General features: G+C 44.9%; 1 protein-coding gene across 1 annotated transcript in view; it reads right to left on the minus strand.

Annotated features, from left to right (window-relative positions):
• LOC311233708 (neuroligin-3-like) overlaps positions 1-18447 on the minus strand; it is a gene marked incomplete at its 3' end in the record, with an annotated part of 94049 nt that extends 75602 nt beyond the window's left edge. The window contains exon 1 of the mRNA XM_084320704.1: positions 18282-18447. Coding sequence (XP_084176830.1) covers positions 18282-18432 — 151 coding nt within the window. The 5' untranslated portion in view covers positions 18433-18447. The remainder of the gene's footprint in view (positions 1-18281) is intronic.
• Between the last annotated feature and the right edge of the window lie 9127 nt (positions 18448-27574).

Raw genomic sequence — 27574 nt, forward strand, 5'->3', positions numbered from 1 at the left:
ACCAGAGGAGGTCCAGAAGACCACCCCAACAGCCCCCTCTTCGCCATGCGTGAGAGAGGAGCGAAAGAAAGGAGCACCAGCCCCTTATGATAATGTCAGGAACAAAGGGTCTCCATAACGCCTAACCCTGTGACACCCGGGCCGACCCGGCATTTTTCCCCCCGAAAAAAGCACAAGTCCCTCAGGGTACCAGAACAGCAGATCTGAGTCCCCGGCGGACAACGGGTTAACTGACCTGGACCAGCGCGACCAGAACCAGCCCCGTGCCCTAACCACGCCGACATGCCCACTCCAGAAGAGGGGGTAGGTATGCGTGTCGATCTAAAACATGAAAAGAGGGCGCCACCCAGACGTTCCCATTTGTACCGCGCTCAGTGGCCCACCCCAAGGGCGTGAGACCCCTCTACCTATGTTCTGATCTATTCCGTTAACATCCCCCAGATATGAACGAGAATTCATCAAGACAACCTAGTAAACTGGCGCTCGGAAGAGATAAAACTCCATCCCAGTTGCCCTATAAAAATGCTGTTTTAATAACGAGCAACCAAGGCGTACTTAGCTCCCTGCGTGATTCTTAACAGAAACACCCCGAGCCAGCACTATGTACGCGTCGAGACCCAAACACATCAATGGATAGTCTAGCAAGACACCAGACATTGTTCCTCCAAGTCGCCTGGGAGAACGACACGGAGCCGTCGTGCTTCATGTTCTTTCCTCTTTTTATTTAAAAAAGAAAGAAACACAGACTGACATGAATCCCACGTGACGCAGCTGAGGGTAATTTCTTTTTACATTTTTACATCCCGCCACCCTCGCCACAGGGAGGAGACGGAAATCCCCAGAGAGACTTCCCACGCGAGCTGTATAGATTGAAAAGAATATATTGCAACATTGAGCTATGTAACACTTGGGTTAGAGCTCTCCGAGGAGGAGGCACTGAACCAATAACACTCAATAATCGAATTGAATCAAATACACACACAATAGAGCAGAACTCCTTTTTTGAAGTTCTACTCACCTTGACAATCTGAGGAGGAGGCTCTGAACTCTGAGGAGGCTCCCTCACTGGGAAGGAGAGTCCGAACTCACAGAAGGCACTTCTCCCTGAGGAGGAGCTTCGTGAGGAGGAGCTCTGACAACTCTCTGAAACAGATCCATAACATGGACCTGAACAACCCACGGAAGTCTTACCAATAGAGACGCGCTCAGTGACGTACTCTATGGCGGGGGAATTTCCGCGGTGCACACGCCCAATCTTCCAGGGCGTGGGACCAGGAAACTCCCCCCCCCCCCTTACCCTGTAACGTGCCGAACAGCAATGTGACAGGAACCTTGAAGGACAGGTGGTTTTAACCCCTGACCAATCAGAAAAGGGGAGGAAAGGATTACCAGTTCACCCCTTTACGACCCCTCACCCATGATACGATGTAATGACAAGTAGAGCATGACACAGTCATAGCATGCTACATGAAGCATCTAACAGCCTCATATAGCTCATGCGCTAACCTGCTACCTGAGTTTTACTAAGGAAAAACACAGAACAGAGAGGGCCCCTTTAAGAGCTCCGGTCCAGACTTACACATGTGCTTCTGTGGGCCAAACCTAACCCAGTTGTAGATCACAAGACACACACAACCCTTCATCACAACAAAAAATGGCAAAAGTACACTCTTACTACAGAGGAACGCCGTTTTTCATAACGAGAGAAGACAGAAGTCCTCGATTATGTAATGGCCACAGACCTTGCTAAGCACACATGATAAGTGACCAAACAACCTTTTCTTTAGGAAAAAATAGTTTCTCAAGCGGAAAGCACAACCCCAGTAATTAAGCTGAGGGTTACATCATATCCCCACAACACAGTGACACAATATATTGTAACCAAACATGTCTGAGAGGAGGGGGGGGAAGCCCCAGGGAACCGGGGGGTCACCCCTCCTATCTTACCCTTGATACGACCAAGGCGAACAGGCACCTCTGTTAATGTGTGAACATGCTGTTCATTGTCATCACAGGCTGAGAAAAAAGATTCATTCCTCAATCACATGTCACTAAGCATAGCTTTACAGGTTAATTAACCCTCTTAGTTGTGAGTTCACCCACGGTACAATGTTACATGAACACACATGTTCTCATCACAACCAAACCAGTTAATTTTTACACATGTAAAAAACAACGCCGATTTACTACAGAGAGAAAGCTATACCAGTGACAAGACAATTCACACACAACACGCGTCGTATCCTCAATGTATTGCAGCAACACATGTTTTGGAAACATCGTTATTACAAAACATTTAGAAGGGAAGAAAAGAAGAAGTGTTTAAAGTCCGGTCAGGACTCCTACCTTCACCCTGAGCGCAGGCCGAGAGAACAGCAACACTGGTTAACGGGACACCGAGTTGAACCCAGCATCTCCTGCGTTGGTGACGAGGGTATGTCCGCTACGCCACCCAGCCGCCGTTCTCCATGTTGACGAAGTCCTCGCTGGCACTGGCACCCGGGTGTAGGGTCGACTAACATCCTCTGTCAAAGATGACGTCGTAGTCAGAGTGTTAAAGGCATGTTATAGTCACAGTAACGTTTCAACAGTGTAGCATTAAGCTAACAGCCGTCCGACTGATAGCAACAAGCTAACGTTTACTAGCCTAGTGAACACAACAAGCTAGCGCCGCAGCTAACAGCTGACTGGCTAACAACAGTAGGCCACAAACTAGCACACCAGCTAAGCAGCTATCACCTGAACTGTACACAACGACATAACAAGCCACACTTCAGACAGGCCGCTGTCCAAGTCCCACCCCATCCTAAGAGGGAAGAGAAAAAGAAATGTCAAACACAGTTTTCAACGGTGATTTACCAGACATATAGCGGAGCCGGCACAATTCCCATCCGGGCTGCAGCCGACTTGAGCATGGAACTCCCGATAATGAAGATCCTATGCCCACATTTCCTCGTTAGGGTGTACTTCCACATTTATGTGAAAGATGGGGCCTGCACGGGACAGAGAAGCATCCACTCGTCCAGAGAATCCCGGGTTTTAACCAGGTCTTGGTCGCGGCCCACTAGGTTGACCATCATGGGCGTCAGACCAAGATCCTCCGTCCGCCGCTTAAGAAGCCGAGCAGAGGACCCCAGTCCGGGGTCGGTGTTCGTAAAATTGTCAGCTAACCCCCATAGCATAAACAGACAACCAGTGCTCGCAAGGAAAACAATACTCACCCCACCCGGAAGCAACCGATTTCTCACAACAGCCGGTGCTTCCCACAGTCCAGCTGTATGACCGGAGGGCCAATACCCATCCAGCCGCAGCAAGGAGGACTGCAGTCGGGGAGTATATCAGCGGCGCGAGCCCCTAATACGAAAAAGCCGGTGGAGGTCAGAATTATCATCATCTTCCAGACACTCCAGTGACGAAGACAATATCGCCGTATTTTCTCGAAAATAGTGAGAGAGAAAATAAAGATATGATGTCAACGTATCTTCCCGTTCTTTTGTTTTCCAACTTTCTTCAACTAAACAACCTCGTCAAGTGTGGGTATCTACCGAGGCACTTCCTTGTGGTGAAAGTGAAGAAGGAGGCGAGTAGGTGACAACACACCTGCTTATGAAGGTAAGCGGATAGGGGTGTGGCCAGACGGATGTCGGTATGTACAGGTACATTGTGGAGTTTTTTTATTCAGTGCTAGGCACGTGCTAGGTTAGTGCAGACTGACGCTGAGCGGAGGCCAGAATGAAATAGAACTGAATTGTATAGAAACAACTCACCAAAAGTGACTATTGCACAACTGATTTGACAAAAAAAATCACCAAGGGGGAAACCCCCCCTACCCCCCCTCCCTCCCTCCTCGCCATACCTTGGCTTTTACTGAAACAACACCACAACACAGACTTTTAGGACGCGGGGTTGCCGTCCGGTCCTGCTGCTTTCCTGGTATTCACTTTCTTAACTAATTGACTGCCAAAAACGAGTATATTAGTTTTTGGCGCCCATGCGTTGAACGCCAAAACGAGTATATTCGTTTTATGTTTTATTTTTTTTATGATACTAGACAGTCCCCCGGACCTTGTGTATGGATTTGGTAACACTGTGATAATGATCGAATTCCGATAGGTGGCAGTCTCACCTACCTTTTGAGTAATTTTTTTAGCTAGGATGGCGGCGCTTGATCAAGCATCAGCTTTTTGTCTCACCAGGAACGGCAAATCAACTATTATTTGCATACTAATGTTCAGTCTATTCGCCAAGTATATTCACGCTGACCCTTTGTACACAAGACAAGAGCTATTGGACATTGGTTCACATGTCGGATTACTGGATATTTCCATATTTTTAGATGGACCGAACGACATCGTCAGACCTCCGGGCACACAGGGTCTGTTTACATCACCTCCCCGGACAAGGAGGCCTCGTAGGTGGCGGAGGGATCGAAAGCAGAAGCGGCGCCGCAGAGCTGGCGCGCGACTGAGGCTAGCTCTGGCTCCTCATAGCGCCGCTCTTCCCAGCCTCGTTACATTTACATTTAGTCATTTAGCTCACGCTTTTATCCAAAGCGACTTACAAGTTCTGTACGACAAGTCATCAGGAAGGGTACAACTTTGTCAGCTGAGTAACAATGTTCATCAAAGTGTTGCATGTTACAGTGTAGGTTAGTTTATGACATGCATGACAGTAAGGTTAGTTAGGGTTAGGTCTTTTATTTTATTTTTATTATTATAATTTTTTTTCAGATAATGGTTGAAGAAGTGCGTCTTTAGTCGACGGCGAAAGATTGGACGGGTTTCGGCTGTCCTAACTGGGGTGGATAGTTCATTCCACCATTGTGGGGCAATGACTGAGAATAGGCGACTTCTCTTTGATGACCCTCCCAGAGCTTGGATAGGAATAGGTCTAAGGCGGCCAGAAGATGCAGAGCGTAGGGGTCTTGAGGGTGTGTAGTTAGAGACCATTGACCGGAGGTAGGTGGGAGCGGTTCCCTTTGCCGCACGGTATGCTAGGTCAAGGTCCTTGAAGCGGATTCGTGCAGCAATGGGGAGCCAGTGCAGATCCCTAAGAAGTGGGGTGACATGGGCCGACTTCGGTAGGTTTGAGATCAGGCGGGCCGCTGCGTTCTGAATGAGTTGAAGAGGCTTGGTAGCAGTGGCCGGGAGGCCAGCGAGCAGTGCGTTGCAGTAGTCGAGGCGGGAGATGGCTGTTGATTGGACGAGGAGTTGGGTGGCTTGTTTTGTCAGGAAGGGGCGTATCCTTTTGACGTTACTCAGGAGGAATCGGCAGGTTCTGGTTGTCGCTGCGATGTGAACAGAGAAGTTCAACTGGTCGTCGAGGACAACACCAAGGTTCTTGGCGGTCGGGGACGCGGTCACAGCTGCATTCTCGATTGTGATGGAAAGGTCTGTCAGGGGGGAGGATTTCGCCGGCAGGTGGAGCAGTTCTGTTTAGCTTAGGTTCAGTTTGAGGTGGTTGGTCGTCATCCAGGCGGAGATGTCGGACAGACAGGCCGAGATCCGCTCAGAGACGTGGATATCTGAGGGAGGGAAGGAGAGGAAGAGTTGAGTATCATCGGCATAACAATGATACGAGAAGCCATGAGACGTGATAATGTTACCCAGTGATTTAGTGTAGAGGGAGAAGAGAAGGGGTCCTAGGACCGAGCCCTGGGGGACACCCGTCCGCAGGGGGGCGGGTGGCCGACAGGGTCCCTCTCCATGACACTTGGTAGGAGCGGTCATTGAGGTATGATGTCAGCCATGTCAGCGCAGAGCCAACCACTCCCATTCCTGCGAGGGCCGCGAGGAGGATCTGATGGTTGACTGTGTCGAAGGCTGCAGATAGATCTAGGAGAATCAGGACAGAGGAGAGGCCCTTCGCTTTTGCTAAGTGAAGTGCCTCTGTGACATCAAGGAGGGCCGTTTCTGTGGAGTGGCCAGTCCGGAAGCCAGACTGATTAGGGTCTAGGAGGTCATTCTGTAAGAGATAAGCAGTAAGTTGGTTGGATACAGCACGTTCAAGTGTTTTAGAAAGGAAGGAGAGAAGAGAGACAGGACGATAGTTGCCAATGACGGTGGGGTTCAGGTTTTTTTTTTTTATGAGAGGCGTGACTCGTTTTAGGGAGGTGGGGACCACCCCCGAGTTGAGTGAGGAGTTGATGGTTGCAGTTAGGAATGGGAGGATGTCCGGTGCTATGGTCTGGAGGAGTGGGGAGGGTAGCTGGTCCAGCTGGCATGTAGTCGGACGGTTCGACGTTACCAGTGTCAGGGTCTTGGCTTCTGTAATGGGAGAGAAGTAGGGATGTCCGATATTATCGGCCGATATCGGCATTAAAATGTGATATCGGAAAATATCGGTATCGGTTTAAAAAAATAATAATAATAATAATAGTTTTTTACATTTCTATAACCTTTATTTACCCAGGCAAGCAAGTAAGAACAAATTCTGATTTTATTTATTGTCAAAAGTATGCATAATGTTGTGTTAATTCCACAACAAGAGATATGTAATGTTAATTACCTGAAATTATAAAACATTTTGGGGGGGCGGGGGGCCTGCATATATCGGTATCGGTTGATATCGGTTGATATCGGTATCGGAAATTAAGAGTTGGACAATATCGGTATATCGGTATCGGTAAAAAAGCCAGTATCGAGCATCCCTAGAGAGAAGGAATGTACTTCTTACAAATGTACGGTCGCTGGCACACAGAATGGACGAGTTACGTGTATGGATTACAAATACATGGGGGGGTCTTGTCCAACACCAAATCTCACTGCCGGGCCAAACCAGGCGCATGATTCACAAAAGACGCAATATCTTCCTTCCTAGAAAATTTGCAGGGATTTTTGGGAAATGGCCACTCTTTAGCCTGGGATTGCGCAGGAACAGATGTATGTAGAAATAAATGGTTTGTTCCCTGTTGGAGTATAAATATTGCCTTTCAAATGAGCCATAGTATGTCTCCATAGCTATAATATAGAATATGATGGGTCTACAAACATCGTTAAAACGGTCTGAAACGCTGGCGCCAGGGATTAGAGATGGGAAAACAGTGTGGCAGTCAATGAGTTAAAGGTCCTCCTCACCTCATGCTCTGTTAGCCTGAACACTGAGTCTCCATCAGCAGTGGCTCTACTTTCTATTGTAGTCGCCTATTGTTAAAGCCTCAAAGCGTGCATAGAAAGTATTGAGCTAATTTTGCCAAGGAGACATGGGGGGTGCCTTTGTAGTCTGTCATCGTTCTGAGGCCCTGCCACATACCTCTGGAATCAGCCTGTTTAAACTGAAGTTCCATTTTACCTACCTGGGTTCCATCCTAGAGGCAAATCTTTCCTGTGACAAAATGGCATCCAATGTAATAAAAAAAAGTCAACCAACGAACTAGATTCTTGTACCGGATCTCCTCTCTGGTAAACAAGAATACCCTGAAGACTCTGGCAGGAGCACTCATTCAAGGGTACTACGACTATGCGTGCACCTCATGGTACCAAAGCACCTCAAAGGCGCTTAAAACAAAATTACAAACATCACAAAACAAACTGGTCAGACTACTACTTGACCTGAACCCCAGAACCCACCTCACCCCTGCCCACTTTGACAACCTAGGATGGCTTAGAGTAGACGACAGAGTACAGCAACTTGCAATGGGCCTGGTCTACAAGATACACTATACGACCGGGGTACCCATGTACATGTCAAAATACTTCCCAAAGGTCAGTGAATACCACAACCACTACACCAGAGGAAGCTCAACAGATCATGTAAAACCCAGATTCGGCTCAAACAAGGGACTAAACACGTTTCGCAATTATGCCACAACAATGTGGAACACCCTACCCAAAGCTGTAAAGGAATGTGAATCACTACCCACATTCAAAACCGCTCTTAAAGAGCACCTACGGGAGGCTGCAATTCGAAACTGGCCACCGTAAATGCCCAAAACCCCCACCACCTCCTAATAGACAGTCTCCTCCCCACCGCATGTATATATTCCCTCCCCGCCGTATGTATATTTCTCTCCCACCCACCCACCCCCTCCTAATGTACAGTCCCCTCCCCATCATATATACTCTGTCAGGATCTAGGGGTAACAGTACTGTATATTTGAATACCGTTTATGTCACAAATGTATCAGTACTAAATACCTATATGTCCCTATGCCATAAATGTCATGTATGTTGTGTATGTCATAAATGTCTATATGAATTGAAAATGGGGGACCCTGATGGAAACAAGACAAACGTCTTTCTCAGGTCTGCATCCCCTTAACAATTGTATGTATTGAGCCGTACTGTATTGTACCCATTCTGCAATCTGTTAAATAAAGTTTTCATTCATTCATTCATCCACCTTATCCCTGTACCGCCCCATTGCCTCTATCACTGTTCTCCATAGGTTGTAGCATGCCGCCTTGTGCTTGTCCATGTTGCCTGTCACAATCCCGACGTTGTAGGCTGCGGTGCATGCATTCAGAGCTTTGCATACTGATTTGTCTACCCAAGGCTTTTGGTTTGGGAAAAATCTAATTGTGGTGGAGGGGACTATTTCTTCTACCAGAGTGCCAACTAAGTCCAGCACTGTTTCTGTATAATCATCGATGTTGTCTGTGCTCTTACAAAACATGCCCCAGTCTGTGCAATCGAGTGCAGCTTGGAGCGTGTTTTCTGAGTTCACAGACCATCGCTTCACTTCTCGTGTTTCCACGGGAGCACGCTTAAGACTATATTTTGGTATGAGGAATATCCATCGTGGTCTAATTTACTGAATGGACTAAGCGCCTGTGACTTGTACCCATCCTTGAATTGCGAGTAGCAGTGATCCAATGTACTCTCGCCTCTGGTGGGACAAGTCACATGCTGGTAGAAATTCGGTAAAACTTTTTAAAGATTCGCCCTGTTAAAATCCCCAGACACCACAATTGCAGCATCTACGTTAGCTGTTTGGAATTTATTTACCTCGTTGTGAAGCTCTGAAAGTGCTGCCCCAGTGTTGACTTGAGGGGGGATGTAAACTCTGATTAGGATGACCGATTCCCGTATTCTCTTGGGATGAAAAATGGACAACACTTGATGGATATATACTCCAGGTTGGCCGAGCAGTGGTTGGGTCACTGGGTCACACCAGTTGTTGTTAACCAGGAAACACACGCCACCTCCCTTCGATTTTCCTAACTCTTCTGTTCTGTCCTTGCGGTGAATGGAGAAGGAGTGGTGGGCAGGACAGTGTGGTCTGGTACCGCTGGGGTCAACCAAATCCATGATGTCCCTCTGGAACTTGATCCTGGCCCTGATGTCGTCCAGTTTGTTCTCTATGGACTGGACATTGGCCAGCAGGATGCTGGGGAGCGGTGGTCGGTGAGCCCGGGAACAGAGTGTGTTTCAAACGCCTGCTCGTTTCCCCTGTTGTCTCTTACGCTGGTTGTCCTCCCCCACAGCGTTCTGCCTGAGAATCTCTGCCGGCCATTGTGTGGCAACAAATCAAGCACAATCTCGACGGAGCCCACAGAGAAACTGAAACTGAAAACTGAAATCCTACTAGCCGACCCTAAAACCAAAAGAAAAATGCTGCTGAGTAATATGGGGCAATTTACTCCTTGGATTAAACCCAAAGATACAGGTGTTATCATAGACTCATATCTAAGCTTTAAGTCACATCAACAAGGTGATACATCATTGTTCCACCTTAGAAACATAGCTAAGTACAATCATTAAAAATAAATCTAAAGCACGCTGGAAAATGTATCTTTATCTCAAGTTGACTTGACTACTGTAATGGGCCTCCCAAAAAATCACAGAAAGACTCCAACCCATTAAAAACTCTGCAGCTAGGCTATTAACTAGAACCAAGACCACGTCAGTCAAGTGTTAGTGTCGTAATGGGGAGTTTAGGAGAGGTGTAGGATTCAAGCGCAGGACAGTGTAGAGTGAGAGAGACGAGGCAACGAGTCGACGTTCCAAAATAATAGGCTTTACTGAGCAAGACACGAGGATACACGTTACAAGCACAGGACATAAAAGGCGCAGCCGGGCTGGCTCGGAGGAGAAAACATAAACAGGCTAGAAACGGACTGAGACTCGAAAAACAAGAACACTAGAATAAACAAGCGACAGGGAACATGGCAGGATAAAGGAGTAGACAGAACAAAGCACAGAAAGGTACTGGAACAGGACAGCACGGAATAGTACTGGGGTTAACAGAAAACAATGGCGCGACACTGGTAACAGGGAGCGGCACGTATATATACAGAACCAATTAGGAAGACAAGAAACAGCTGGGCCTGAGGCTAGGACACAAGAACACTAACACAATGAATACATGAGGAGTAGACTGGAGCAATATTACAGGGACAGAAATAATACAAGAAGACAAGGACACTAGACTAACAGGCAGGGATAATAGAGACACATAATAATAGGCAGCAAGGTCTCGAGCCAGGCAGGGATTAAACATTGTAAACATAACAACACAAGGACTGAGGCCACAGTAGACAGGAGGAGTTCATCCCCCGATAAACCACAAGGTGGTGCCAGAGGGTAATGTTCGGAATTGTTCAGAGAGTTCCTGAGTCCAAAGGGCAGATTATGACAGTACCCCCCCCCCCCCCCCCCCCCCCCCCAGAAGGGGAGGCTCCCAGACGACCCACAAGATCGACCAGGAACAGGCAGGGCAAAGGGCCAAGACCCCAGAAAAAACTGGGGACGAGGACATGGAAAACTGGAGCCGGGGGGCGGAGAAAATAACCCAGGAGGGGCACAGTAGCAGGGGGGCCGGGGAACAGGACCAGAGGGGAGTCCAGAGAAGGGCGCACGGGGCACGGGACCAGGGGCACTGGAAAGGGGGACAGAGGCCCGGAGAGGGGGGCTGGAGACAGGGACAGAGGCCCGGAGAGGGAGGCTGGAGATGGGGACAGAGGCCCGGAGAGGGAGGCTGGAGATGGGGACAGAGGCCCGGTGAGGGGGGCTGGAGACGGGGACAGAGGCCCGGTGAGGGGGGCTGGAGAAGGGGACAGAGGCCCGGTGAGGGGGGCTGGAGACGGGGACAGAGGCCCAGTGAGGGGGGCTGGAGACGGGGACAGAGGCCCGGTGAGGGGGGCTGGAGACGGGGACAGAGGCCCGGTGAGGGGGGCCGGAGACGGGGACAGAGGCCCGGTGAGGGGGTCCGGAACAAAAGGGCTCTAGCGGACAAGACAGAGGTGCTAGCAGCAGGGGCTCTAGCGGACATGACCAAAAGGTTAGCTGCAGGGGCACTAGCAGACGAGACAGAGGTGCTAGCTACAGAGGCTACATAGGCAATCTGGAGTAAGCTAGCAGGGGCTAAGCTAGGTGCAGGAGCAGTACTAGCTGCAGAGTCTGCTAGCAGTGGGGGATGTGCTAGCTGTAGAGGGTACACTAGCAGGAAGAGCTAAGGTGCTAGCTGTAGGTGCTACATTAGCAGGAAGGGCTAAGGTGCTAGCTGTAGATGCTACACTAGCAGGAAGGGCTAAGGTGCTAGCTGTATATGCTACACTAGCTGGAAGGGCTAAGGAGCTAGCTGTAGAGGCTACCCTGGTGGAGGAGACTGAGGTGCTAGCTGTAGGGGTTACACTAGCAGGAAGGACTAAGGTGCTAGCTGTAGGGACTACACTAGCGGGAGGGGCTAAGGTGCTAGCTGTAGAGGCTACACTAGCAGGAAGGACTATGCTAGTCTTCTTAGGTTGGCTAGCCTTCTGAGGCTTGCTAGCAGTGCGTGCTACGCTAGCAGGCGGGGCTCTAGCGCAGGGGTTCCCAAAGTTTTCAGGCCGGGACCCAGAAAATAAGGCGTCAGAGAGCCGCGGCCCAATGCACATCGTCAGGCTTTTTTTTTTTTTTTTTTTGTCAGGCGACCGATTTTTTAAGCCAAATATCCCTTCAATCCTATTAAGTTAGTTCAAGTTAGTTATTCATTTATATGTGCTATTTATGAGAGGGCTAACTTGTTGCAAAATAATAATGATAATAATAATAGCCTCATTAAAATACTATTGTTGCTTCGGTTGTTTTCAGCGTTTTATGTGCATAATCTGTTATTTAGTTAGAAATGTTCGTTGAAATAAGTAGATTTTTCGTTTTTGTTTATTTATTAAGTTAATATAAAACCATATAGTCACATTTTAGAATACAATAGAATCGAATTTTAGAATACAACTAGAAACACTGTCCTGGCCTGCTTCTAAGTTCAGTGGCCTGAAAAAAATTTATTAAAAAAAAATTGATATATATATATATTTTTTTTTAATCATCTCACAGCCCTCCTGTGGCTGCTCGCGGCCCACCTTTGGGTCGCGACCCCGACTTTGGGAACCACTGCTCTAGCGGACTGGACTGAGGCGGTAGCTACCGAGGCTACACTAGCGGCAGGGGCTGTGCTAACCACGGAGGCCATGCCGGCCGAAGGGGCGGTCCCAGCATCTGAGGCTACGTTAGCTATAGGGCCTGTGCACGCGAGGGCAGCTAGGTAGGTAGCTACTGCAGAGGCTGCTCTATCACCAAAGGTTCTGCCAGCTGCAGAAGCCTCGCTAGCAGTAGCAGGAGAGGCTAAGCTAGTGGTAACAAACGAGCCTACACTGAGTCTCCTAACAGAAGAAACCATTGACTTAGCTGTGGGGGCAGAGGTTCTGCTAGCTGCACTAGCTACGGGAGCTAGGCTAGCGGCAGTGCTAGTAGCCTGGGCTGTGTTAGCAGAGAACGGGCTAGCTGCACTAGCTACGGAGGCTAGCGGCTGTGCTAGTAGCCTGGGCTGTGTTAGCAGAGAGAGCTAAGGGGGTAGTTGTCGAAGCTACAATGGCTACAGGGGCTAAGCTAACCACAGGGGCCTTGCCGGCCGGCGGGGCGGTCCCAGCATTAGAGGCTTTGTTAGCTATGGGGCCTGTGTTAGTTGAGAGAGCTAAGGGGGTAGCTGCCGAAGCTACATTGGCTACAGGAACTAAGCTAACCACAGGGGCCTTGCCGGCCGACGGAGCAGTCCCAGCATTAGAGGCTTTGGTTGCTATAGGGCCTGAGCTGGCTACCTGAACAGCGAGGCCTGCGGAGCCTATGCTAACTGCTACAGGGGCAGTACTAGCTACTGGGCTAGTGCTAGCTGCCGGGGTAGTGAGGACCACGTGGCCTATGCTAACTGCTAAAGGGGCAGTGTTAGCTACTGGGCTTGTGCTAGCTGCCTGGGCAGTAAAGGCCGTGGGGCCTATGCTAACCGCTACAGGGGCAGTGTTAGCTACTGGGCTTGTGCTAGCTGCCTGGGCAATAAAGGCCGCGGGGCCTATGCTAACCGCTATAGGGGCAGTGTTAGCTACTGAGGTACTATTGGCGCTTGCTACAGGGGCAATACTAGTGGTGGCGGCTATGCTAGTAGGACTAGCTGAGGTGCTAACCACCGGTAGTCTAGCAGGTGAGGCTAAGCTAGCCTTTTTAGCACTACTAGCTCTCCGAGACCTATGCGCAGCGTGAGCTACGCTAGCAGACGGAGCTAACATGCTAGCAGACGGAGCTACTGAGGTCTTACTTGCGGGGGAGGGCGTGCTGGAAGCCGTGGCTTCGCTGGGGGCAGAGGACCAGAGCGCCCGAATCAACAGTCCCAGCTGCCGGTCGTGTTCCTCGAGCAGTGGCACCTGCTCCGCGCTGCACGTCTCACTTGCGCAGGTGAGCAGTGCGTGCAGCTGCATCATTTCCCACGAGGATGAAGAGCGGTAATCTCCCTTGAAGAAACTCTCCATGGTGAGCAGCACGGCGCATGCTCGGTCTCTCTCGTTGTCCGCTGAATCCTGGGGTGGTCGCGCCATTCTGTCGTAATGGGGAGTTTAGGAGAGGAGTAGGATTCAAGCGCAGGACAGTGTAGGGTGAGAGAGACGAGGCAACGAGTCGACGTTCCAAAATAATAGGCTTTACTGAGCAAGACACGAGGATACACGTTACAAGCACGGGACATAAAAGACGCAGCTGGGCTGACTAGGAGGAGAAAACATAAACAGGCTAGAAACGGACTGAGACTCGAAAAACAAGAACACTAGAATAAACAAGCGACAGGGAACATGACAGGATAAAGGGGTAGACAGAACACAGCACGGAAAGGTACTGGAACAGGACAGCACGGAAGAGTACTGGGGTTAACAGAAAACAATGGCGCGACACTGGTAACAGGGAGCGGCACGTATATACAGAACCAATTAGGAAGACAAGAAACAGCTGGGCCTGAGGCTAGGACACAAGAACACTAACACAATGAATACATGAGGAGTAGACTGGAGCAATATTACAGGGACAGAAATAATACAAGAAGACAAGGACACTAGACTAACAGGCAGGGATAATAGAGACACATAATAATAGGCAGCAAGGTCTCGAGCCAGGCAGGGATTAAACATTGTAAACATAACAACACAAGGACTGAGGCCACAGTAGACAGGAGTTCATCCCCAGATAAACCACAAGGTGGTGCCAGAGGGTAATGTTCGGAATTGTTCAGAGAGTTCCTGAGTCCAAAGGGCAGATTATGACAGTTAGCTACTCTGCAATGGCTTCCGGTAACATTTAGAATCGATTTTAAGGTCCTCCTCCTTATATACAAAGCACTAAATGGAACAGGGCCAAGCTACATTGCCATTTCTCTTGTCAACTATGTGCCCCAAAGAACATTACGGTCATCTACTACTGGTTTATTGAAGGTTCCCAACCACAGCCAAAAGAAAATCTAATTTATGCTAATTACGCACCAAAGCTATGGAACACCTTACTATGGACATTAGGGAGGCTAGCTCACTAAATATTTTCAAAAGTAAGCTAAAAACACATCTCTTCACCTTTGCCTTTTAATACAACTCTGCCACTAGACTCATTACATCCACACTGTGATTATTGTACTGTAAATGAGCTATTTTATTGCACTACTTTTACTATGCTCATTTTATGCCTGCACTTTATGCATTGTTTTGTTCTGTCAATTTTATGCCAATGTTTATTTCGCTGCTGTCTAATTGTATGTCTGCACTCTATGCATTGCTTTAATTCAGTCTATTTTATGTTAATTTATGTATTTTTGTTTGCTGCTGTGAAGCACTTTGGGCTGAAATTCTTGTATTTGATTTGATTTGATTTTATTAGGGATCCCCATTAGCTGGTGCGATAGCAATAGTCTTCCTGGGGTCCACACACAAAATATATGTATGAAAGGTACTATACAAAAAAAGCATATTATTATTAATACTTGATAAATAATAATAATAATAATAATAAACATGGATTAGGCTGTTTGTTTCACCTACCATCTCTAAACAGGGATTAGGCTGTTTGTCACATTTTACTAACTGATCTGAGTCGCAGGTTTAGATGGCTTCACAACTGAGGGACCAGCTCCATTACTCCTAGCCCTAGAGAAGGGAAAACTGAGGCCATTACTATCCTTATTCATACTTCAACGTATGATATGATGATATCAGTTCAACGTATGATATCACAATATCAGTTTGCGTATGATATCACAATATCAGTTTGCGTATGATATCACAATATCAGTTCACGTATGCAAAATCACATGATGGATAATCCCATAATGTTATTTTCAAATAATAGCCCACAAGATATTGGAGATCTAATTTTGAGATACATTTTTCAATCAATCAATCAATTATCAATCAATTAGATGATAAGTTGTGTGCAGCAATATCACAATATGACAATAAAATGTTTCGCTATGATCCTGATAATATTGAATTATTGCCCAACCCTAGATCCAACTTACATTTACGTTAACATTTAGTCATTTAGCTGACGCTTTTATCCAAAGCGACTTACAAGTTCTGTACGACAAGTCATCAGGAAGGGTACAACTCTATCAGCTGAGTAACAATGTTCATCGAAGTGTTGCGTGTTACAGTGTAGGTTAGTTTATTAGGACAAGTGCATGACGGTAAGGTTAGTTAGGGTTAGAGTTTTATTTTATTTTTATTTTTTTTATTATTATTTCAGATAATGGTTGAAGAAGTGCGTCTTAAGTCGACGGCGGAAGATTGGACGGGTTTCGGCTGTCCTAACTGGGGTGGGTAGTTCATTCCACCATTGTGGGGCAAGGACTGAGAATAGGCGGCATCTCTTTGATGACCCTCCTTCTTCCAAATGTCCCACTGTTCTGAAGAGAGTCCAAGCAAAGCGCTGTGAAACTGCCTTACTGAAGAATGTAAAAAGGAAGAGAATCCATCCATTAAACCTTTGAGCTCTAGATTTAGCACCATCACCATGTGAGAAATCCGCCCCCATTTCCCTGTGCTGGGTCCCTAGGATTTACATGAAAAAAAGGTCATACAGAAATAGCATGGTTGACTGTGCCTATAGTTTAGAAGTGACGTCCAATCCTTCTGGATAACATTTTATTTATAAAAAATCCAATAATATATTGAATATGTTGCACTCGTATTCATCTAAAAATAATTCACTGTTTTTACATTAATGACGCAATTACATGAATGTTCCCTCATTAGAAGACACATATAGATAGAACAAAGACTAAATGTAAATATCATAATGTTTTTTATAGAAATATATATAAGAACAAAAAACCTGCTTGTCTATATGATGAGATACAATTCACAATCAACAGACACAGTTACTCCACCAGGCATGTGTCAATGGAAAGATGTACTGTAAAGATGCCAAGAACAAATGCAATGAAAAGGACTGTGATGTATAGAGCCATGACTGCATGGAATTCCTTACCACCTGCACTAACTAGGGTTGAAGACAAACAGACATTTAAAAAACACCTTACAAATCATATAAGAAAGAGTGGTACTGTCAGTTAAGTAAACATAGTGGGTGATTGAGAAGATGGGTATGTGTGATTGTTGAACTTAGATTTTTAATATATTTGTATATTGTATTGAGATGTATTGTTATGCTTTAAGTGAACATATATGCCTTGAAACATGATTGAGTAGATGGGTATGTGTGATTGGTGAACTTAGATATTTTATGTGTGATAGGTGAACTTAGATATTTTATTATATAATATTTTAGGTGTTATTGAGGTGTATTGTATTGTTTTATTGTATTGTATTGTATTAATTGTATTGTATTGATTTTATTGTATTGTATTGATTTGTGTGGACCCCAGTAATAGTAGCCTATGCCTGTGGCAATGGCTAATGGGGATCCGAATAAACTAAACTAAACTAATATAGTTAGGAAATAAATATGATCAAATAAACAATTCCAGCACAAGCACACTCCCACACACACACACAAACACCCAATACATCCATTATTGGATAATAATTAAAGCATAAAACAGTTTTAATTATTGTAGAAAACACACATTGATCTTTACAGACCCAGTGAAGTGGAAAAACAACCTTTTGGTCTTGTTACTTCATGTAGGCTACTGTACCTGGATGTGTTCTATAGCTATGTACCAATGCATGACACTGAGAAAAATATCAGTTTTCTTGTATTTTCAAATCCAAATTCCATTCTTCTCTATTCCTGGATAGTGGCACAACGATTTCAATAGTCGAATCATCTATAAATTATTGAAATGATTAATTGATACAAAAAAAGTTATGTTTTATGCAAAAAAACTAAACTTTATTCCTTTATTCCTACAACGCTCTTTCAAACAACTTGCAAATTGACGGTCATAAAACAAAAAGCAAATGTAAATGTATGTATATAGGCTATCTTTTTTTGTTTTGTTACAAAAACCTGTTTAAGTCTTCAGTTTGAAAGGAACTGAATGGTTTAAATAACAAAAGAAAAACACAAACTAAGTGTTAACAGGCTTTTCTTTACATACTTGCTTCAACAACAGGCCATGGAGGTGCAACATAACATAGACCCAACTAATCGATAGTTGGCAACTATTTTTATAATCGATTAGTTGTCGATTAGTTGTTGCAGAATATGATAATTGATGTTAAAATAATAATACTTTCCACCGGTGAGGACACGGTGTAAGAACACTCATACCATAACAGCCCATGAGTTATTCTCTTTCTCAAACTCATCCTCATAATTTACACACGTTGACAAAAACAGTAACTTATTTCTTGTCCATGTGTAAACTGGTGTCATTTTCTTTGCATCCCCTTCCTTTAAATGGATTATAAATTACAACACACGGTGAGAAAATCAAACCAACCTTTGGGCAGCGGTAATGAGATTTGACAATGATGACGGTCGGCGATCTACTACGATGATTAGCGAGGTGACATCGGGACCACAATGATGGAAATCAATGGACAATGGAGGATGGTCGACAGCGTTGGCCAAACGTCACCAAAACCAACTCACCGTCCGGCGTTGGAGCGTAGATGTTGAGATATAAACAGTCCTCGCTCTGATCCTGAATGTACGTCGCCACTGTGTCCAGGTTAGAGGTGAACCAAATGGGCATCATGATCTCCGGCCCAGTGCTGTGGATGTTCTGAGGGCACACAGGCATGAAGTGCGTGGCGTTCCTGATCCCGGACCAGGAGGTGGGCTGGTCGGCAGGCAAGAAGCGCTTCTCACCCACTGGAGGGGCGGCGTACGGAACCCCCAGGTACTGATCCACAGGCCTCAGGACGTCGCTGGGCACGGGGACCCTGAGGCCTCTCAGTCTCCCCAATTGGGTGTTCACCGTCGGATAGAATTTCTGGCTCGTCGCCTGCGTGAATGACCAGCAAGAACATAATATCCACCAAAAAATAGCCCAGCGGGGGTGTAGTGGTTGTGCAGGCAGCAACAGATCTGTAGCCGACAACATGGTCTGGGCAAGATGATCCTCTCTATAGTGTCTTCTCAGTCCCTTTGACCTATTCCTGCCACCTGGACAATCAATGTGACTTTAGCTCTAACTGTTACCAACACTAAACGGACCTCGGGCAGGTATCCATGCAGTCCAGTTATGATTTTCATCGTTGTGCGGCCAGATCTGAAAGCAAGAACATCAGAAAGTTAAGAAAATCGCGTGCATGTTAACATAAAGCCTCTGCTCTGGTTATAGAGTCGGGACGAGATGCAAAAGACTTTGAAAATGTATCCCATTACTTTTAAGGAATCTATCGCAGAGTTGTTTACACACACCTGTCACCCAGCCTTTTAACTGTAAATTGTCTGTTCTGCTTCATGTTGATCTGCCTGGATAAATAAAGGTTTAAAAAAATATATATATTGTTGATGTCAGCAAACATTGCAACAGGAAATCAGCTGTGGTATTCCACTAAAACCGTCTATAGCGCCACATTATAATATGAGACCTATATGGTATGTTCCCAGATTACAAAGCACAACACATTCACATTAACATCTAACGGATAGCCAGCTAAGTACTGGATAGCTCCCAAACCAGCTATTTTATTGTGTAAACAAACCGTGCCTCTTGTTAGCATGAGAGCAGCTGGCTATTATGGCACAGAGATCTCAATCTGTCACTCCTGTCACTGCTTAGAAGGAATTCAGTGACAGAATAGTATACTGTTTAGAGCATTAGCCTATATCATCTTCTGGTATTAAGCTACAACATGGTATTCTTCTATTGTTCATACCAATTTGGAGACTTAAGAAAATGTATATCCCCCAACTAAGTGTAGAATATTCATCTTGATGAAGTAGCCTAATTGATATATTATGGATCTATTACAGCATATGAAACTTATTTATCCTCTGTACCTGACAGAAGGAACCCTATACTATAAGTGACAAAGTAATATGGCTGATGCTTATTCCATGATGTGGTCTAGCATGTCCAGCAGGTGCATGGGCTTGGAGCATGTCCAGCAGGTGGTTGAGCTTGGTGCATGTCTGTTGTGTTGAGTGTTATGTTCATTTATAGTTAAAGACAGTAGAGGGTGAGTACTTTATTATCTAAAGATGGTAAGTTAGAGTGTTGTGTTCATTTATAGTTAAAGACAGTAGAGGTTGAGTACTTTATTAGCTAAATATGGTAAATTAGAGTGTTGTGTTCACTCATAGTTAGGCACACTGATGAAGGCCGGATGGCTGAAAACGTTTTGTGCGTTATACAACTTGTGCATATACAAATAAAAACAATGATTTTCCTCGAGTGCGGTCCCTACTCCATTTTTTGTAACTTAATTAATGTTGGACTACGCACCTGTCTGAGCGCAGTGGTTACCCTTTTTCTACTTAAAATCACAGTAGAGATTGAGTACTTTATTATCTAAAGATGATAAGTTAGAGTGTTATGTTCACTTTTAGTTAAAGACAGTTGAGGTTGAGTAGTTTCTTGTGATATCACATTCACACTCCAAGTGATTTAGATTAACTTCACAACTGCAAATACGTGGGCTGTTCATAGCATTTCAACTGATGGACATGGTTCTTCAGTGCATGGGTTCAATCAGGGAACAAACTTAACTTTTTGACTTACCAGCCATTTGGCTGGTAGATTTTAAAAACTACCAGCCGGGCAGATTTTTTACCAGCCAAGAATTATAAATAGCTTTTTAGTATATCGCCATGTGTTATTATTACTATATAATACTCTCATATGCTATTTTCAATTAATATCATAAACAACATAAGGAATATTAGCATAATTTTGAGTGGACTGAAGGAATGAGTCAGCGTTAATAGTTTTAAATGCAAATAATTTATTGAAACATAGAAGTGGGGTCGGGACACACACACACACACTGTTTCAACTCACCACCCCCGCATCATATTGTAGTCTGTCTTCAAACTTCCACTCCTCTCGAAACTTTTTTATATTTGAATATCAACATTATCTGTCCATCCTCAGTAATCCTCAGTTTACTATAATATACTCCTGTCCTGAGTCCTGACTAGTGACTTTGTCGTCTTTCCAAACGCACGCACGCACACACACAGGGAAGGGGAGAGTGCCCCCCCATTTCCCTTTCCCCAGTCCACACTGTGTCTGCTGTTCTCTATGGCTCTGCGCCTCTGCCTCTGATCAGGATTAGCTTGTTAGCTTACGCTAACGTTGTAGTGATTGTAATGGTACATAAACGTTAATTTCGGGTGATGTGGGCATAAAGGAATGGCGACGGTGCAAAGCATGTAGATGCATTTGACCCGTTGTGAGAAGAAAAAAAACACTGCAGACTTATTTCGAGTCTGTAGGCGCACTGCTGTGTTAACGCTGCTCTGATTTCAGAAGCACGGACTGGGCGGATATCATATGACTCGCGGAGTTGCTACAGGTTTTTCAAAATAAGAGTATCATATGAACCTGAACGTTGCTAGCTGCCGGAGCCCAGATATTATGACTGGAGCTGCGCTTGGGGCGGAAATGAGACCTGCACAGGATTTTCAAAATAAGAGTATCGATATGAACTACACGCCAGATGGCGGGCAGACCTATCATTTTTACACGCCAAACCTTAAATCTACAGGCCATTGGCGCTTGGCGGGTGGTTATTTTGTTCCCTGGGTTCAATTAATCAAAATCTTATCTAAATCAAAATATGGCTGAGTGCAATATCCAAATTGTGTTAACATACCATTCTAAATAAAGTATTGTGGTGCTGCAGAGATGTCCTGGCCTACAAATCCTATTCTATAGACTTAAGAAAACACCTTTGATTTGTACAGTTCCCTGCAAAAAAATATACCATGATCATTTGAATGTTTTTCAGTCAAAATAAGAATAAAGAGACGCAAAAATGATAATTTCCTCCAATATCATGAATCATATCGCAATTGCAATATCTGTACAAATAAACACAATTAGATATTTTTTCCAAACAGTTCAGCCCTATACTCTTGGCCCGTGCCTGTGTGACGCACAACTTGGCTCTGCTTGAAGGTTCCACCAGAGGGGCCTGGCCAGTAAGGTAACACCTAAACATGAGCATTATCCGTCAACCACGGCTCTCTCCTACTATACCTCGAGTCCAGTCAATGGTCTCTAACTACACACCTTCAAGACCCCTATGCTCTGCATCTTCTGGCCACCTGAGACCTACTCCTAATCAGGCTCCTGGGGGGTCATAAAAGCGAAGCAGGCTATTATCTTGTCCTCGCTCCACAATTCAATCAATATCTGACATACATTTTTTATTTTTTTTTTTAATTAACGTTCTTGCTGTCTTTTACTATTATAGGGAGGTGTAGTAAGTGGTTACGTTATTGTTGTTTCCAGCCGGTACACCTCACTTGAAATTGCAATGTATTTCCAATGGACACATTTCTAAATCGTCTCGTTTAAAACAAATAAAGCATGAACATTGGCATGGTGTACCTTTCTGTGTGTATTCATCCACAATCTATAGCTCAACATGAAACAATTAGCAATTAATCGTAAAATAATTACGTATTGTTATTTCAACCAAAAATGCTTAAACAATAATGTTAAGGGAACTAATTTTGTGCAAAAATGGAAAGCTTGCCAATGTTCATGAGGCAGAATTATTACAATAGCCGATAATACATTTTCCCAATAATAAATCCCTATATACGGGTGGACCGCGCAGGAAACTAAAGTGACGTCAGACTACACCTCCCTATATACCTTACCACTATGCACTATGTTACTATCCTTCTACTACCTATCATGCTAATATGTCTACTACTATGCACTTAATACCCAAGTTCGACACTATTTGACGAACAATGCCACTTACCGTTAGCAGCCAGAGATGTACACCTCCTGGAGACTTGTTTGGATAAAAGTGTCAGCTAAATGACTAAACGTAAATGTGCTCCTGTCAAACAGAAACACATTGGAAGCCCAGGGTGCCCCTCTAGTCAAGCACATTCTCTCAACCTGCTACTGAGGCGGTTCAGGATCTGGACGAGATCTCTCTCTTTGCTGGGCATGAGTTGAGAGGACAAAGCCTGCCAGGTGTTGGATCTGGATCTGATCTATCGGCTCATCAAACTCTCACAAACCCTGGGACCTGCATGTCCTCCCAAGAGAAACAATAGGCTTAACTACTTTCTCTGCTCACATCGTCTCAACAACCAGAACCTGCAGATTCTTCCTGAGAAACGTCAGAAGAATCCACCCTTTCCTGACAAAAGAAGCCACCCAACTCCTCCTGCAATCAACAGTCATATCTCGCCTCGACTACTGCAATGCACTGCTAGCTGGTTTACCGGCTTCCGCCACCAAGCCACTTCAACTCATACAGAACACAGTGGCGCCCTGATCTCCAACCTACCGAAGTCAGCCCACATCACTGCACTTCTCTGAGAGCTGCACTGGCTTCACATTGCCGCAATAATCTGCTTCAAGGCCCTGGACCTGGCGTACCGTGCAGCGAGAGGAACGGCTCCTTCCTACCTTAGGTCAATGGTCTCTACCTAGTACCTACAGTACACACCCTCAAGAAACCTACGCTCTGCATCTTCTGGCCGCCTGAGACCCACTCCTATCCGAGCTCTGGGGGGGTCATTAAAAGCGAAGCAGGCTATTCTTGGTCCTCGCTCCACAATGATGGAACAAACTTCCCACCACAGCCAGGACAGGCGAAACACGCCAGATTTTCCACTGTAGACTAAAAACACATATTCAATCAATATCTGAAATTTAAAAAGAATGTATTAATAAAGAAAGAAAACTACTAACCTTTGTATTGTCTTTAACTATTATGCACTTTGCTACTAAGTAATCTACCGTGGCGTGCCTATATTACTTATACCCTTAGCTGCCAGAGTTGTACCCTTCCTGCTGACTTGTTGTACAGATAAAAGCATCAACTAAATGTAAAACTAGATCAATAACTAGATCAATACCTCCTTTTGGACCCAATACTGGTGGCAACGGTCTTGCCTGAAAAGGTTGCCTGTCTGTCTGTTTAGTCTCTCACAGACCAAGATGCCTGTGACAGCACAGGGCCAGCATCTATCATGGCGACCCCTGTCACCGCCTGGACATATCTTGGGCCCCCGGGTGGACAAATACATGGACATATCTTGGGCCCCCGGGTGGACAAATACGGACATATCTTGGGCCCCCGGGTGGACAAATACATGGACATATCTTGGGCCCCCGGGTGGACAAATACATGGACATATCTTGGGCCCCCGGGTGGACAAATACATGGACATATCTTGGGCCCCCGGGTGGACAAATACATGGACATATCTTGGGCCCCCAGGTGGACAAATACACTGCAAATAGCTCAACTGAGCAAAGACCGTGATAAGTTGCAAAGGCTCATTAAAAACCCTGCTTAGCATTAAGATCAACTTGGTGTCATTCTGAGTCAATGGGCTGAGATGTTTTGAATGATAAGATGTCTTTGGGAAATGGTCGGCATAGCCTCAGCTCTCCTGCCTGGACGGGTTTCCTGACGCCTCCTCGTCAACAAATCCCTCCTGACCGATGATAAAGGGTCATTTGTATGTACGGGTCAGTCTCTACTGGAGCTTTTCTACAGTCCAGCAAGCATGTTACAGGGTGGGTAAGCTTGCCGCCCTGTGCCTTGCTGTGTTACCTGTACTGCTTTTCCAGTACACAGCACACCCGTGTAGGTAGGAGGAGCAGAGACAATAGAGGAGCCCTCTTTGGGAGGAGGTACTCCGCGTGCTGGCGTGCAGAGACACAACAACACATTGGTATTGGAATGAGGTCTGCTATGACATTTCCATTTAATGGCATGCTCCCCTTCTATTGGGCTCACACTCAAATCTGACCTCAGTCAGATCAAATAAACAAACAATGACCAGTCCACCATTCTGCCTGAATGCATCAACCCACACATAATAAATAAAATAAAATAAAAACAATACTATTATTATAATAAATAAATAAATAAAAAAGAGGTATGCAGCCAGCTCCAGAGGCGGCGCTCCGGACCACCCCACCACCTTTCATTTCTAATCCAGATGAATGCATTTACTCCAGCCTCTACCTCTGTTTGAATCTCTATCATGCTCCCTCGCCTGGTCTTATTCATGGTGTAACAGTTATAGTATAGTGTTGTTGTAAGCGGTTTACGACTCATGACAGTCGCAGTTTCTGGTCACTGTCAGTCTGTCACCCTATATAGATATGATAACAATTACTTGTGCCTACAAGAGGGTCGCGTCAAAACTCGGCCTTAGCACAGTACTCCCGCCCCGCCTCGTGGAACCCATTACAACTGTAACCTTCGTTTCTTACAAAGAATCAATGTCAATGCAACGACGAAGCCGAAGGATTAAACCTAATATAAGAGAGCACCTTGTTAAAAGCTTAATGATTAACAAGCCTGATGTAGGAACTACAACCATAGGCCAAGTGTTGTCTGTATGGGTAGGGCTGTGATGTGAAGCTGGTGAATTTAAGATCTAGGACATCAAGCATTTCAGACAATAACGAACGAAACGCAGCCTGTATGCATCCATTGAGAAATAATCAAGCACGCCTATTTACATTTAAGGAACAACTTTACATTTCATAATCAAGTGAACACAGGCTCAGCCAGGAATCTAATCAAGGCGGCATCTCACGGAGGAAAAAACGAAACCGTCTCACCTGCTTTTGTTGGTGCTGCTGTGTTCTCCATCCCAGCCAGTCAAAACGGCGTTCGAATATTCACATAATTCGATCGGGAATGTCAAGGTATTTTCTTCTCACACACACGCGGCTTTTATTTGACGTGTTGATTATAATTCATGTCTTGTTAGCAGCACGGACTGTTTGTTGCTACGGATTCACGTCGACAAGGTCAGGAGCGCCCAGCAGCACCCAGAGATCTGCGCTACACTGCCAGCGCGTTGCTAGGCGACCGTTGGGATATGCCAGAGCAGGACTGGGAAGGCTACTCTCAACATACATTTCTAGATCATTTTAATGCAGTCTCTGAAACATGTAAATAATAAGAAAAGTGTATCTACTGTACCATGCAGCATTATACAATTATTTGGTGATGTCCAAGTGTACAATCTTAAAATGCTGTCTTTTTAAATAGATTTGTATCGCTTTAATACTAGTTTTAGTCTGTTATTATTTTTTGTTCTGTCATTAATAGTTTTTTGGTTGATCTGTGAAATCTATGATGTATGGCGTTGTATTTGTATGTTTTCTCGATAATATATAACAGAACTGCCATTATTATCCTTGCAAATAAGATTTATTATTTTATTATTAAATTCACTTATGTGTGCTCATCATTATTGGGTCATCATTATTAGTTGATTGGGAAATATACCAATCCCCTAGCCCCCTAGTATTCACTCGGCCAAACCCTGTTGGCGTGCATCACAGCCACTGTGTGTCAACTTGTAAGTCTTAGCTGATTTCAATTGTTTATTCTTATTTATTGTGTCCATATGTATGAAATTGCTGATAAACTGTGTCTTGTTTTGTAAGCTTGTTGTCGCTGTAAATGAGGGTATACCTCGGTGTCTTTTGAGTTGATATAAAAAGGTTTGAAATGAAACAGGCTTACTATATATCACTGTCTCAGGGTATTCTCTCTGATGCATGGGTCTCTAGTGAAGGAATTGTTAAGGGAGAAAATATATTATCTTCCCTGCAGCCCTGCATGCTTTCTCTAGCGTATACTTCTGAAGAACAGTGACATCTCTGAGCTGATTTAGGACAGACATCCAGTCCAGTATGACTTGGCAGTGAATTCAAAAACAATTGCCAAATCATATTTGCAAGGATAATGGCATATGCCTTTGCCCATGAACAAACCGAAAGAGCCAAACAATAAAGATGAGCATCATTTGGCAGTGGTTCTGGGTGATGGAGCTATTAGGTTATTTCTGGAGATCTGACATTTGGTGACAATATGACTCATTGCAGAGACAGCTGAAATGATGATGATCTAAAAAGTGTAAAATGCACACACAAAAAAATCACATGACTCTTTGTTTGGCTACAGCTGGTCCATGTAATGGGGTGTTTTTCCATTGCCGTTTCAAAGAGCAATAGACTTTATACTGCAAGAGTGCATTTGCAAAGTTGATAATTTTTTCCTGGATATAAATAAGCAAATATTTTGTCAATCAAATTTACATAAAATAATGTACTGCAGCTATGGCTAAAATCATTGGCACACCTCTTTCCCCAACAAACAAGTTAAAATTCACCACCAAGCTAAAATCAATAAGATCTAGACATTATATTTAACATATAAACCTTTTTACATATCTGTAGATATCTATATCTGTACACATGCCTTGCCTACTCTTACGCTGCTGGCCAGTACGACTTACTACCATAGTGTATTTATACCTTTACCATTACATTTGGATTATGGTTCGATGCCAAACTTCTTTTTGTTGTACTGTACAGTACTTGTGCTGTATGATGACAATACATTTGCAAATTTTGCATACATACTTTATTGTACGAGGCCTGAATTTCATGTTCTAGTTATTTTCAAGTCATGTCCTATAAGCATCAGGCAGAAAACCCCAGCTGATTTGGCTAATAGTTAATTTTTTTTGTTGCTGTTCTAGAAGTCTATCGCTTTCAATGACCAGTAGTAGTCGTTACATCACCACTAGAATGCTCAGCGATCAGAATTCTAGTCACGTGTGACCGTGCACCCGGTGTGAGCCACGTCTGCCTTTCTGCACCAAACATTTTTTTAAAGATTGATTTCTAAATTCATACATTTGGAATAAGCTAATGTAAAACACCACTTCCACATTTAAATTAAAACGATTTATTAGAG

The sequence above is a fragment of the Notolepis coatsorum genome, assembly GCF_963971535.1.
Source record: "Notolepis coatsorum genome assembly, chromosome: 8".
In the NCBI taxonomy this organism is placed as follows: Eukaryota; Metazoa; Chordata; class Actinopteri; order Aulopiformes; family Paralepididae; genus Notolepis; species Notolepis coatsorum.